This window comes from Balaenoptera borealis (genome assembly GCF_965194805.1).
Source record: "Balaenoptera borealis genome assembly, chromosome: 21".
NCBI lineage: Eukaryota > Metazoa > Chordata > Mammalia > Artiodactyla > Balaenopteridae > Balaenoptera > Balaenoptera borealis.
The window spans coordinates 31,641,200-31,654,029 of record NC_138880.1 but is presented as its reverse complement, the minus strand read 5'-3'; the positions used below and the strand labels follow the sequence as shown (position 1 = coordinate 31,654,029).

Below are 12,830 nucleotides of genomic sequence, written 5' to 3'. Positions count from 1 at the left end.
TGGTTTTTACATTTTTTAGTGTTGTGTCAAACAAACAAGCAAACACAAACAAGATTCAAGATTCATGACAGAGGGTGTATGTGACTGACAAAGCCTAAAATATTTGTCATCTGACCTTTAACAGAAAAAAATATTTCCAAGCCCAAGACCTACTGAGCATTCAATAATCATTTATAATAATAATTATTATATTTATTATATATTTTATATACATTAAAATATATCAAAAGCTTTGAGAAATCCTGAAATAATTCAATTCCAAGCTTTTAATAGGCTGATTTTTATTGTGGATTTTGGTACCACGGGGTTCTCAAATGTATTAATCTATGTTTCATGGCATGCTTATTAACCTCTTCTAGAACAGTAATATTTCTCAGAAGAAACTTAGAAAATGCTGTTTAAAATGTTAACCAGGAATGTAAACAATAGCCTACAAGTGATCACCATGAAGATAAGTCACCAAAACTCTTCCAGCAGCTAGCAAGAAACCTATTGGTGAGGGTCAGGCTGGGCCCCTGGGCTGAAGGCGCCCGGCCCTCCCGCACTCAGCGTTCAGCGGGAGAACACCACTCTGTGCAAAACACACGGTGTCGCTTGTGAAATATTTTCTGCCACTGAGGGCACAATCCTTACAGCGCCAGAGAAAGTACCCTGTTTGTCCAGGCCAAACCTGGTAGGAAGTGACCGTAATACTCAGTCTGCAGCGGTCTTCGTGGCTTTTCGGGCCAGTCGCTTGGAAGCCCCCCCTGCTCCCTCGGGCCACATTCCTGGTGTGCTAGCTTCCAGCCTCCTTGTTCGCCACCAAATCAGTGACTACCTTCTCTGGGTCATCAGTGAAGTGCAGTAGATAAGTTCTCACGGAGCATCGATCGCAGCAGTAAAACCCGAAAATCATGGCCGGTTTCTGCTCATCTCACCCGTAGATTCAGCAATTTTTAATAACTCATGAGGTGGTGAGCTGCAAATACAAGCTGCCAGAGAGGCACAATTCGTGGCCTCAGGAGGCTCACGATCTGTGGTGAGCGGAAGACATTTTTATAAGTGCCTGAAGTTCTGGTCTGCAGCTGTGTGACCAGGCGCCCCTGGGCTCCTCAGCCAGTTCCAAGGGCACCATGAAATATTTTTAAAAATTCAAGGGAAAGGCAGATGCTGAACTTTTTTTTTGGACTCTGCCAAAACTAGTACCTCAAAGTACTTCTCAATTTCAGCATTACACCTGCTACGTTCCTCCCAGGGACGTCAGACCTTGCTTAGCTGTGATGTCAAGAGCCACACAGGAAATCGCTGTGGAGCAGAAAGCGAGGGTGCCTGTGTCCCATCTGATTCCCAGATTTGAGAAGTTGTTCAGTGCCCAGTAGGCACATACTTCCCGTTAGTCAGTAATTGGGTTATTTAAAAGTTAAAAAGTATTACTTTTTCTTTCGATTTGTACATGTTATTTTTCACATGGTTACTATGTTGTTAGGGCAGAGATAACTTTAAGTTATTAAGACCTAATAACCAAAACTGTTAGGCATTTCTTTTGGTCCAGGGTGCCATAGAAATAATTATGAGGCATTAAGAGCTCCATGAATTGAGTCACTTCTGAACTAAGTTACAATGAGTGAAGACGTCCACAGAGGTATGTTCATGTGTGGAGAACACAAAGGAGGGAGAGATTGATTTGCCTTGTGAGATGGGTTTGGAGGGCATCTGGGGGAAGGCTAAGCAGGGGTATGACAATTGAACGATCCCTTGAGGCACGTGTGGGATTTTATCAGGTGAAAAGTTAGGGAGTGATAAGAAAAGGCAGTTCGTGATGTTGTTACTGCCAGTCATTCCAACATTTCACTAAACTTATTTAGTGGGCTTTACCAAAGCAACATTTTCTCGCTTGGTTGTTCTCCTGATATGACGCTTCATTTCCAAGTGTGACTCTCTCTTTCCAAAGTCACCATCCCACCTTATTTCAGAGGTCTCACAGCTCCACACACCAACACTAAGACAGGCAGGTGTCTCCCCTGCCTGAAAGACACCCCCAGCCAAACGATTTCTCAGTCTCTTCTCCGGTGCCCACAAAACCTCCCTCTTCCTGGTGGCTTGACCACGGGTAGGGCTGAGAAGAAAACGATGTCATAAAACTGATTCACAGCAAAAGAGGAGTTATTTAAAGGCACCCTCTTATCCTCCCAAGGCTAGTCAAATTCTAAAACAGGACTCATGTCAACACAACTGAATTTCTAATCTGTGGTATTTCATTCTCTGTGGAGAAAACCCTGCTGAGAGGAGGGGTTTGTTTTTGTTGTAGATTTTCCAGCTTTGTTGCCGTGGAGGGTTGAATCTACCCCAGAGAGTGTATCCTTTTAGCCAACACAGGACCCTTTTCTTTTGTACCCTCCCTCATCGTTTCAAGTAAACCCCTCAAAGTTAACTCTCATCATCCATTCTCTTCCGAAGGTGTCATACGGGCAAGCCAGGAATAGAATGTCTCCAGAAGATTCACCGGAGAGCTGACAACTTTTGGCTTGTGATTCTTTTAACTCTTAAACTTTTCCTCAGTGTGCGATGACACATTTATCCAGTTTAAGTTTAGCTGTGGAAAACCACGTCCTAAATTGTGACTCTCAGTGCCTGTTCTGAGAGAGCTCTCTATACTCCCAAGAAGAATAAAGTAAGGGCATTAGGGATGGAAAGGCCAGCTCTAGGATGAAGCTCGAAGGCGGCTAGAGCCCCTTACCCAGTGCTCCCACAGCGCTCTCTCCCTCTTTCCTCGTTGCTCCCAAGAGCCCAGGACAGCTGAGCAGTGCTCTCACGGTAAGCGCAGGTACTGCCGTGAGGGCCTTTTATGTGCAAATTCATTTAATCCTCATAATAATCAATGAAGTGAGTATGGCTAGCCTCATTTTCCGGAATAGGGTCACACAACTGGCAGGTCATGGAGTTGAGATTTGCACACAAGCTGTCTGGCCTGAAGGCCATGTGCTTCATCACTGTGTCACTCTGCACCGGTCCAGAGCTCTGAAGCTATGCTGTGCTGTGTAAGTCACTAGTCACATGTGGCGATTTAAATTAAAATTAGTTAAAATAAAATAAAGCTTCGTTTTCTCAGGTACACTAGCCGCAGTTCAAATCTTCGGATTTAAATTGACTGTTTTTCTTTAATACTCCTTCCAACGCGTATTAAATAATAGACCAGCTAACTACTAGCTTAAGATATAGGAACATATTAGTGAAGGATAATGACCTATTATGTCACCTCTTCCAGAAAACATATTTGAATTATGATAAAAATTTTAACATCTTACCCATAAAATAACTAACAGGGATTGCTTCCTACTCTGGCTGTGCACCTGGCTAGGCCTGTGAGTGGGATCAAGTTGTGACGTTATGTTATTGCTCGTTTGAGCAACCTGACATTTCAAATGATGGCCCATGTCCCGGTCTCACCTAGACAAGGACATGTGCCTTCAGGTTAGCGCCTTTGAATTGAAAAAGAAGAGACTCCTTGAAGTACTATTAATGTTCCAGCTCATATCTTGTTGATAAAGCACACTCGCTTCAATTATGGCTTATTTCACTGCAGTTATATTTTTCTATGGTTGATAACTTCAAATGGTATTTTGTAAGTGTTTCTAGGTGTGAAACCAACAGTTCTTATGTGCATTTGGTGAGTATATGTCTAGCAACATTTTACGTAATAATAAATAAAAAGCCTAAAGGAAACCTTTAAAATCTTTATACAGTCTCTCGGTCAGAAAGAATAGAGATCTGAGGCTTTGGGAGAAATTGTTTCTCAGAGATGCTAACCGTCCATCACGCCATTAATAAAATAACAATTCCAACGCCCTTTGTCATCTAAAAACAAAAGTCCTTCCCTTATATTCTTACTTATTTTAATCTATTATGTCATGAGAAAGGATTGTCTAATGCTAATGAAATGTCAGTATTTAAGCTTCATGATCAATCCTGATAAAAATCTCCTTTAATATTTTTCCTAACATGCTTTTTTAATTTCAGTTTTCATAGGAGGTTATGAGACATATTAATTAAAGAAATGAAGCTTTAAATATCAGAAAACAATGGCATTTATAATAGAAACTATAAAATTTTAACAATTTGCTGTGGTTTCTTCTGAAATACCAAGAAATAGTTGTTTATCCATATATTCTTTCAATATGAAATCTACTTAGTTCCATTTTATTTATTTTAAACTGGTAATCTATGCATCGTATAATAACAAGCCTATCTAAGTACAATGATTTATTTCCTTAAGGTATTTTAGCAACAAGAGAACAGTAATAATATTAGCGACAAGCTTTTCTGGGTTTCGCCATGTGTATACCAAGCGCTTTGTGTACATGATCTCATTTAATCCTTACAAGAAGCCCAGTAGTTAGACTTTTTATTTCATTCATTTATTGGAGAAGAATTTTAAGGAAATGAAGGTAAATAAATAGTTTAAAGTCACATGACTGGTAAGCAAAGCAACTACAGTTTCATCAAGAACTGCACACGTCAACGCTGTGTGTTCTGTGAGACCGTGTGATGCACGGAACACGCAGATGTGAATAAAGGCGGATTTTGTACTCAAGAAACATGGTCTTGTGGACACCTGATAGCCACATAAAAAATAGAAACATAAATCCTAAGACTATTAGAAGGTGAGATAACCCACCTTCTTCCGATGGAACACAGGAGACCAGCTTTACGGTTGAGGAAACAAAAAGCCTCGAACTTTGTGGAGTCATTTGGCCTCATTCAAAAGATTTTTTTCCATCCTTGTGAAACTCACGTTCTGTAATGTTCTTGCCCTCTTTCTTGCCCTTTCATTTTCTTAGCCATAAAGTACGGATGATCCAGAACAATTATTCTGGTGGAAATGATTCCAGCCAGAAAGTGGAATTATCTCGTGGCGAATTTGGAAAGAACCCGCAGGGCACGCTGAGTCCTCAGCACTCTGTTGTCTCCTGTGAGCCGCTTGCAGGGAGCAGTTCTTGCATTTCATTCCCCCAGGGCCCAGGGGAAGTGGGTGGGGGGGACCAGCCTCAGCTAGTGTTGGCAGGGCTGGGTTGGCAGGGAGCCCTACTGCTCAGGTCACGTAGCAGGACCATGTGATGCGCAGACCTTGACTCACGCCACCCAAGTAGGTCTCTCTTAATAACAAAAATAATTTTTGGTCAGAGTCAGATGAGGAAAAAGGTTGATATCCCCCTTTAGATAATCAAACACTACCTACTGCTATTTCATACCCTTATCATTTTTTTTCACATTTTAAAATCTTATCTTTTTCTTTTTTAAGAAAGTCATATTCTGTTTAAACATCTTTAGGGTATGAGGTGCCTCTGTTATTTAGTTTAGTTTTGTAGTTCTTAAGAGGTTTGCAGGTGCATCAGGAAGAAGTTCCCCAGGGATGAGTACATGTAGAATTATTAGGACATTTATTTCCAGTCAAGGGAGGAAAGCAAGTTTAAGAGGCATCTGTATAAGTTAGCCTCGGGTTCTGGAGTTCTGAGTCAAACAGGAGTCTGTGAAGTTCACCCGTGTGTTCTCGAGTTCGAAGGGCTTACAGTGTGCTGTCATCAAGGAGATTTTGATTTGGGAACTGGCGTTGGATAGGGAAAAAGTACCCACCACCTTCTACAGCATTTTTTTTCATCATTACACACACCAATGGTGTCATCCGTGCTGGTGCACCCTCCGTCTTTGCACACCCCTTGCAGAAGAATACATTGTTTTTGTCCTGGAATAAGGCCAGTCCTTGCTGCACAGAAAGAGATGCAACAACCTCATTAATTCACCATCAAATTATTGGTAATGTACGTAAAGCAATAAATTTACAGAAGAATGGCTTTGAGATAGAATAAATGATATTACCTATATGAAAAAATCACTTAGGCAAAAGAAGTGGCTTTTTGGAGGAGGGGTGCTAAGAGTGTGGGACTATACACTTCTTAGAGAGGGCAGGCTGGTTTCTAGAAGCTTTTAGAGAGCTGTCCTTATCAAGGGCAGTACATGTTGAACCGTGTGGGGTGCTTTGTTGTCACCATGACTGGGGAGATGTCCTTGGCGTTGGTGGGTAAGGCTCAGGGTTGGTGGATTTCCCACCTAGTGAACTGTCCTGCCCCGAATGCCAGTAACGCCTGCACTGAGACAGACTACTTCAGCGGAAGTGTCCACCCTCTGACCCCTCGCCCGTGCTAAGCTCCGCGTCCACGTTTACAGCATCCTTACCGTATGGCACCTGTCCTCATCTTCATCTCCTCTTGTGGAAAGTCTAGCCATCCTTCAGATTTCACCTTACCTAATTCCCCCATTTCAGGACTGTGCAGGAGCGGGATTTTCTGTGTTCTTCAATGCCCCTTATATGCAGATACGTGCAGAGAATTTCCCTCAGAGCTGAAAGGTGCTTTTCCTTAAACACACCCATATGTTTTCCCGATTCATTGGGCTGCTGAGAAGCACATAACTGAGGGTGTGCTTCAGCACCGTTCCCTTGCACCCCAGCATCCTTCCTCCGGCGTTTCCAGCACAGCCAAGGGTCCTTTTCCCCGTGGGTCATGGTGGCCAGTTATAGGGATTCGCTGGCTCCTGAGCCATCCTGTTAACTCACTGTGTCCCGTTTTGTCTTTACTGTCCGGTAATACACTAACCCTGACTGGCTGGCTTCTTTGGTCCCTAACTTCTACCGCTTAACCGAGAGTTTGAGCACTTCGGGGCTCTGAATCTTTGTTTGGGGGGGACGGTATTTAAACCAGGCCGTCATTATTATCTCATCGTCCCGTAGAAAAATATCCACAGCCAGACACACCAGCGCAGCCTCTTGTCACTGAATTTTCAGAACCTGTGCGAGTCTGTGTTCTCCCCCTGCTGGAGGATCTGACTCTCAGGCTAGCGATCCGTGGGCTCGGGGCCTCGTGTGGCAAGAGAACGGCGTGGTGGGGAGTTGATCAGCGTCCTGTGGTGCCGCCTCTGCTCTGCCGGCTCCGGAGGCTGGAGCGTCTGCCTTTCAGGGAGAGCGCCGAGGGTCTCACCACTCTCGGGGACAGGGCCGAGGGTCCCGCCGCTCTCGGGGACAGGGCCGAGGGTGACCCCACCCCACGCCCGTCTACACAGAGTGCAGGCTCTGTACCCAGCAGCGCAGCAGTCCTCTTACCAGCTGTCGGTCTCTCCCCCGATAACCTCACCCACGCACTTAGTGTAACATTTGGTGAGACTTTCAGATTTTCTAACGAAGCTAAAATCAAGGGTTTTTAATATCGGGCAAGGCATAGTGAGAGGCAGAGTACGTTTCAAGGACGCATCTGGGTATGAACATAGAGGCGTCCCACGCGGTGCATCTCCACGTGCCAAAGTAAGGTATCGTGACCTTTCCGTGTGCCTGCAGTATATTCTCTTCCGAACACACCTGGCCATTGAGAGTTTTTCCCTCCTGTGCAAGATTATAGGATCTTTGTTTAATCCATCCTCTTGGCATAGTGATTTGGGAGAAACCAAGGAGGACTGATCTGGAGGAAGGGGTCGTCATGACTTGAAAGGCGTGATGCCTCCAAAGGGCTCTTGTCAGATTCGCGGGGAGCCCAGCTCTGCTACCAGCGCCAGTGACCTCCGGCTCTTCACTTTTCCTTTCTTTCTTTTTTTCTTTACTGTGGTAAGAACACTAAACATGAGATCTCCACTCTGACATTTCTAAGTACACAACGTGGTACCACTATCCAGAGGCACAAGTCCGCCCAGCAGATCTCGAGAATTCCTTCATCTTGTAGAAGTGAAACTTGAAGCCCATCCGACGACAACTCCCCATTTCTCCCTTCCCCCAGCCCCTGGAAACCGCTATTCTGCTCCAGGTGTCTACGAGTTTGAGTATTTTTAGACGCCTCAGGTAAGGGCGGTCATGCAGTCTTTATCTTCTTGGACTGGCTGACTTCACTTAGCATCCTGTCCTCCAGATTCACCTTCCAGATTATAGTCTTGAAGCAGAGTTTGTTGTGCATCTTTGTCTACCTGTCCCACATCTGTCGTCCTGGACCCTGGCGGTTTTTGCCTGTGAATTGTGAGTCCTTCATACCTTCAGTAATGCACTTTCCTCACCACCTTTGCTGGTTTTGTCTTATACTTTGGTATCCTACTTTAATGGAGTATGAATCATGGTGCCTAGAGGGTAGGAACTTCCTTTGGAACACTGTAGAAAGGGCCTCATCCAAAGGATGACAGAGATTTCGGACAGTGCATATTTTCAAGTCTAAACATGATTATTACTTAGAGAATCCACCTAGATAGATCAGACTTATTTACCTTTGGATCACAGAAATTATCAGATTGAAAGGTTAGGAATTTTGATTTCCTAATTTCTCATGATTATTATTGATACCGTCTATCTATTTCCACACAGTCGCTGGTGGTTTCTCAGGCTTCATTCTATGTGTGTACCTCAAAGAGTGATTATCTCAAGATTAGAAAAGAAGGAAGCTACTCTAAACTTGAAACTCCTTCTGTGGCAGAACCAGGAAGAGAAACTCTGAAGAAAGAATAGTGGAAGTAGTGAAACAAAATGGAAGACCTATCAGGCTCGTAGGCCGCCTAGAACCCGTAGATGATCCTACTTTGAGCATAAACCGAGCCCCACCCCTGGTGATGGAGATACTCGTGATCACCACTCCCGGCACAAAGTCTAGTAGCCTTGCCCTGCCTGTTCTTGAAGTGTCCCTGCAGATTGAGCCTTGGTGCCATGCAGCTTTTACTGTGGCCTAATTCCATGAGATGCTTGGCACATTTTCTGGTAGAAACTAGTGCTCTCCTGCCGTGGCCTTCTTGCAGTTCCTTAAACACACTGTGGTTTCTTCTGCATCAGGGACATTGCACTGGCTTCTTCCTCTGCCAGGAGTGTTGAGGTCTCCTTGCAAGGGGTTCATCAATGAACACTTATCTTCCCGTTTTCAGCTCAAGAGGCATGCCTCAATGAACTTTTCCTGGATGTTGCAGATTGACAATGACCGCATGTTTCAGGCACTCAGAATACTCTGTTCCTTTTCATTGTACTTATTAAAATTTATAATTTATAGATGCATTTGTAATCATTTGCCTAATGTCTGTCTTCTCTACTGTGGGAAGACAGTCTTCCTTTCATTTCCCATTGTATCTTGGGTGTCTCACGCAGCCCATGGAAAGTAGCAGATGCTCAGTACACATTTCTTACCATTGAATGCAGTTAAGTGTTCTTTGACCGCACACGCATTTTCTGTCTCTTATTCCATCTAAAACTTCGTGGCTCCAGCCTATTTTTGACTATTTGGCCCCCACTCTTGGATGTACAATTGTATTTATGGGTGTCCAGTCTCGTTATTACCATAGGAACTTCTCTAAACCTTAGGCCTAGATTTCTTGGAGTCCTGTTTACCTGTCAGTTATTTCTGGCCTTTGCTCTAGGACAACCTTTTTCTTGAATTGTTTTCCACTCTTAAGAATGAACCACTGCCATATCACTTTCCCACTATAATGGTGACTTTTGGCTCGATCTTTACTTCCATAAGTATCCCTCCTTAACGTTAAAAAAAAAAGGCCCATAACATGATGTATGACTCTGGGTGGAGACAGTCATTTATGCTGAGTTGAATTTCGCTTAGGTGGTGGAAAGCAAGCATGAGCAAAAAAAAAAAAAAAAAAATTCACTCATCAACCATGCACACATAATTATCTTGAACCAAGTGCTTTCAGCAGTCTGATTATCACCATTATATGATTTTAAGAACAAAGATCAGGAAAATCTAAAGACTAGTGGGAGTCATCCCAATAATAATGCCAGAATGTTAAGCCGATTCAACATGCCTACCACAAACACTAAAGAAAAAGAATTTAGAGGTAAATGAAGTAACATGTTTCAAAGACATTGTAGCTTCCCAAAGAGGAAACTTGAAAATCTCCTTAGGTTCTTCAATGTCTAATTAGGGGATTTTGAGGTAAAAAGCCTGACAGAAATTAGGGTTACCACTTTATGGGCATACCTACACCCGAAGATCTCTGGAAACAATTCTGACCCAGATTAAAAATACTTGGTTCCAGCTGCAGTGTTGCCACTACCTATGTGACCTCAGTGAAATCATATTCTTTATGTGGACATGGATTCTCTTATCTGTAAAATTAAAGAATTAACCATTAAATTGCCTTCTAATTTTAAGTCATTAACATCATATAATTTTACATTAGCTGTCACTACAAGTGTGTCTTCTTCTGACAGAATTGAGGGCCAGGTGAGAAGTACGTGAACTCCTTCAAGAGGGGGCAGCTGTACATCAGGTAGATCCCAAGATGTTCATAGATTAGGCAAAGATCAAACATTTCAACATACATGAATATCTTTGATTGTATTTGAAAGAATCTTATAGACGAATCAAGGAAGAGGGAGAGTTACCCAGACTTAATCTATGTTCAGTGAACACAGATGTTATTACAATCTTAGTTTTTACAAGGATCTGAATGAATCAGCCTGAAAATGGCCATGTTCCCTTTTCCCTTTAAGTCTACACTTTAATATTCCAGCTTCTCCATCATGAGCACCAAGGATGTAACTCAGGTTGTTAAAATGCTCCCTTCCTATTTTGCGTTATGCTTAGAATTTTGCCATTGACACGCTGTCCCAAATCCATGCTTTTTCCAAATTCCTCTGCTCCCTGTTAATAACTTGATATAATTCTTTTTTGTTGAGCTCTGTATTATGCACCTAATTTCTACCATTCACAAATATTCCCTCACCAACAGACTACATCACTTCCATTCACTAACCAAGTCTGACCCAGTAGCTGCCATTTTCACTCTCCTTTTTGGAGGTGGGGGCCCTTGTAAAAGCTACTCGATTTGTATGCCGAGCCTGATGTCACATGTCAAAGCTTCTCCACTTCCACATCGGTTTGAGCCCCCGTTTCTAATCATGGAGCTTTTGGAACTCATTTTCTGTTGATGGAAATCCTTGTCCCACTTCACAATTTTGGCCTCATCAGTTCTAAGGAAGATGATCATGTTGGACTTCTGCATCCCTAAGACTGTGCATTAGGGTCTGAGTTAAGATGCCCACAGCATAATTGTGCATCCGAATAGGTCTCCTAAGAAACCTATCTCTACAGTTATTCACCATCTTACCTTTTGGTATTATAGTCAAAGAGATGAGGAGAACAGAAAGCAGTAAATGGAGTCTCATGGTTGAATGCCCAGTAGAGAAGTGAGTAATCAGGAATAGCGGGATTCAGGGCCTTTTATTTACTTCTGGAGACTGAGGTTCCTTTTAATCAGTGAAGCTTAACAAGTAAGAAAATAAAACAGCTTCCACTGGAATATTTCCAAGCCCTGAACTCCCTAAATTTGGTGACAAATTAACCTAACTACTGGAGACCAGATGGCTAATCCTGTACTTTTTCTGTGGGCTCTCAAATTTCTCAGAGGTCAGTATCTTTGGCCAGTCATCTCTTAAAGGGTCATAGTGTAATAGTGTAATAACATTGTGTAGCTTTAAGGTGTACAACATGTTGATGTGATACATTTATGTATTGCGGTGTGATTGCCACCACAGTGTTAGCTGACATCTCTATTAGGTCACATAATTATCATTTCTTCTGTGTAGCAAGAACAATTAAGATGTAGTTTCCTATGACTTCGAGGTTTATCGTACAGTGTTGTTGACTATAATCACTATGTTGCCCATTAGATCTCCAGAACTTACTTATCTACTGGTTGTAAGTTTGTACCCTGAAACAGCATCTCCCCAATTCCCCCACTCCCAGCCCCTGGTAGCCACCATTCTACCCTCTGTTTTGATGAGTTTGGCTTTTTAGATTCCACATCAAAGTGAGATCACACACTATTTGTCTTTCTGTGTCAGACTCATCTCACTTAGCATAATGCCCTCCAGGTACTTCCATGCTGTTGCAAATGGCAGGATTTCATTTTTTTTTCTCATGGCTGAATAATATTTCATTGTATATATATATATATATATATATATATATATATATATATATATATATACATATATATATATATACACACACACACACATGATATCTTCTTTATCCATTCATCTGCTGATGGACACTTGGGTTGTTGTCATATCTTGGCTATTGTGAATAATGCTGGAATGATCACGGGAATGCAGATAATTCTTCAAGATCCTGATTTCATTTCCTTTGTATATATGCCCCAAAGTGGGATTGCTGGATCACAGGTTAACTCTATTTTTACTTTTTGAGGAACCTCCACGCTTTTCCATAGTGGCCGAACCATTTTACATCCCACCAACAGTGCACAAAGGTTCTCTTTTCTCCACATCCTCTCCAACACTTGTTATTTCTTGTCTTCTTGATGACAGCCATTGTAATAGGTGTGAAGTAATCTTTCATTGTGGTTTTGATCTGCATTTCCTGATGATTAGTGATGTTGAGACTCTTTTCATGTACCTGTTGGTCATTTGTATGTTTGGAAAAATCTCTGTTTAGTTCCTCTGTTCATTTTTTTTAAATTGGGTTATTTGGTTTTTGTTATTGAGTTGTATGAGTTCTTTATATATTTATATATATTAACCCTTATCTGATATATCATTTACAAATATTTTCTCCCATTGTGTAGATTGCCTTTTCATTTTTGTAAATTGTTTCTTTTGCTGTGCAGAGCTTTTTAGTTTGATGTAGTCCTGCTTGTTAATTTTTGCTTTTGTTGCTTGTGCTTTTGGTGTCATATCCAAAAAATCGTTGCCAGGAAAATGTCAAGGAGATTTTTCCCTGCTTTCTTTTAGGAGTTTTATGGTATAAGGTCTTATGTTTAAGTCTTTAATTCATTTCAAGTTAATTTTTTGTGAGTGGTATAAGGTA

At 42.1% G+C, this 12,830-nt stretch overlaps 2 protein-coding genes across 2 annotated transcripts in view; one reads left to right on the top strand and one right to left on the bottom strand.

The window, feature by feature from the left end:
• The window catches only part of LOC309619436 (uncharacterized protein), a gene marked incomplete at its 5' end in the record, with an annotated part of 176,284 nt that overhangs the window by 15,929 nt on the left and 147,525 nt on the right, over window positions 1–12,830 (top strand). The window lies entirely within an intron of this gene.
• On the bottom strand, window positions 4,469–12,001 carry LOC309619493 (beta-defensin 130A-like). Its single transcript, XM_082374688.1, has 2 exons — window positions 10,990–12,001; window positions 4,469–5,764 (listed from the first exon to the last, which is right to left on the bottom strand). Exons 1-2 carry the CDS (start codon window positions 11,165–11,167, stop codon window positions 5,559–5,561), a joined length of 384 nt encoding a protein of 127 aa, XP_082230814.1. The 5' UTR covers window positions 11,168–12,001; the 3' UTR covers window positions 4,469–5,558.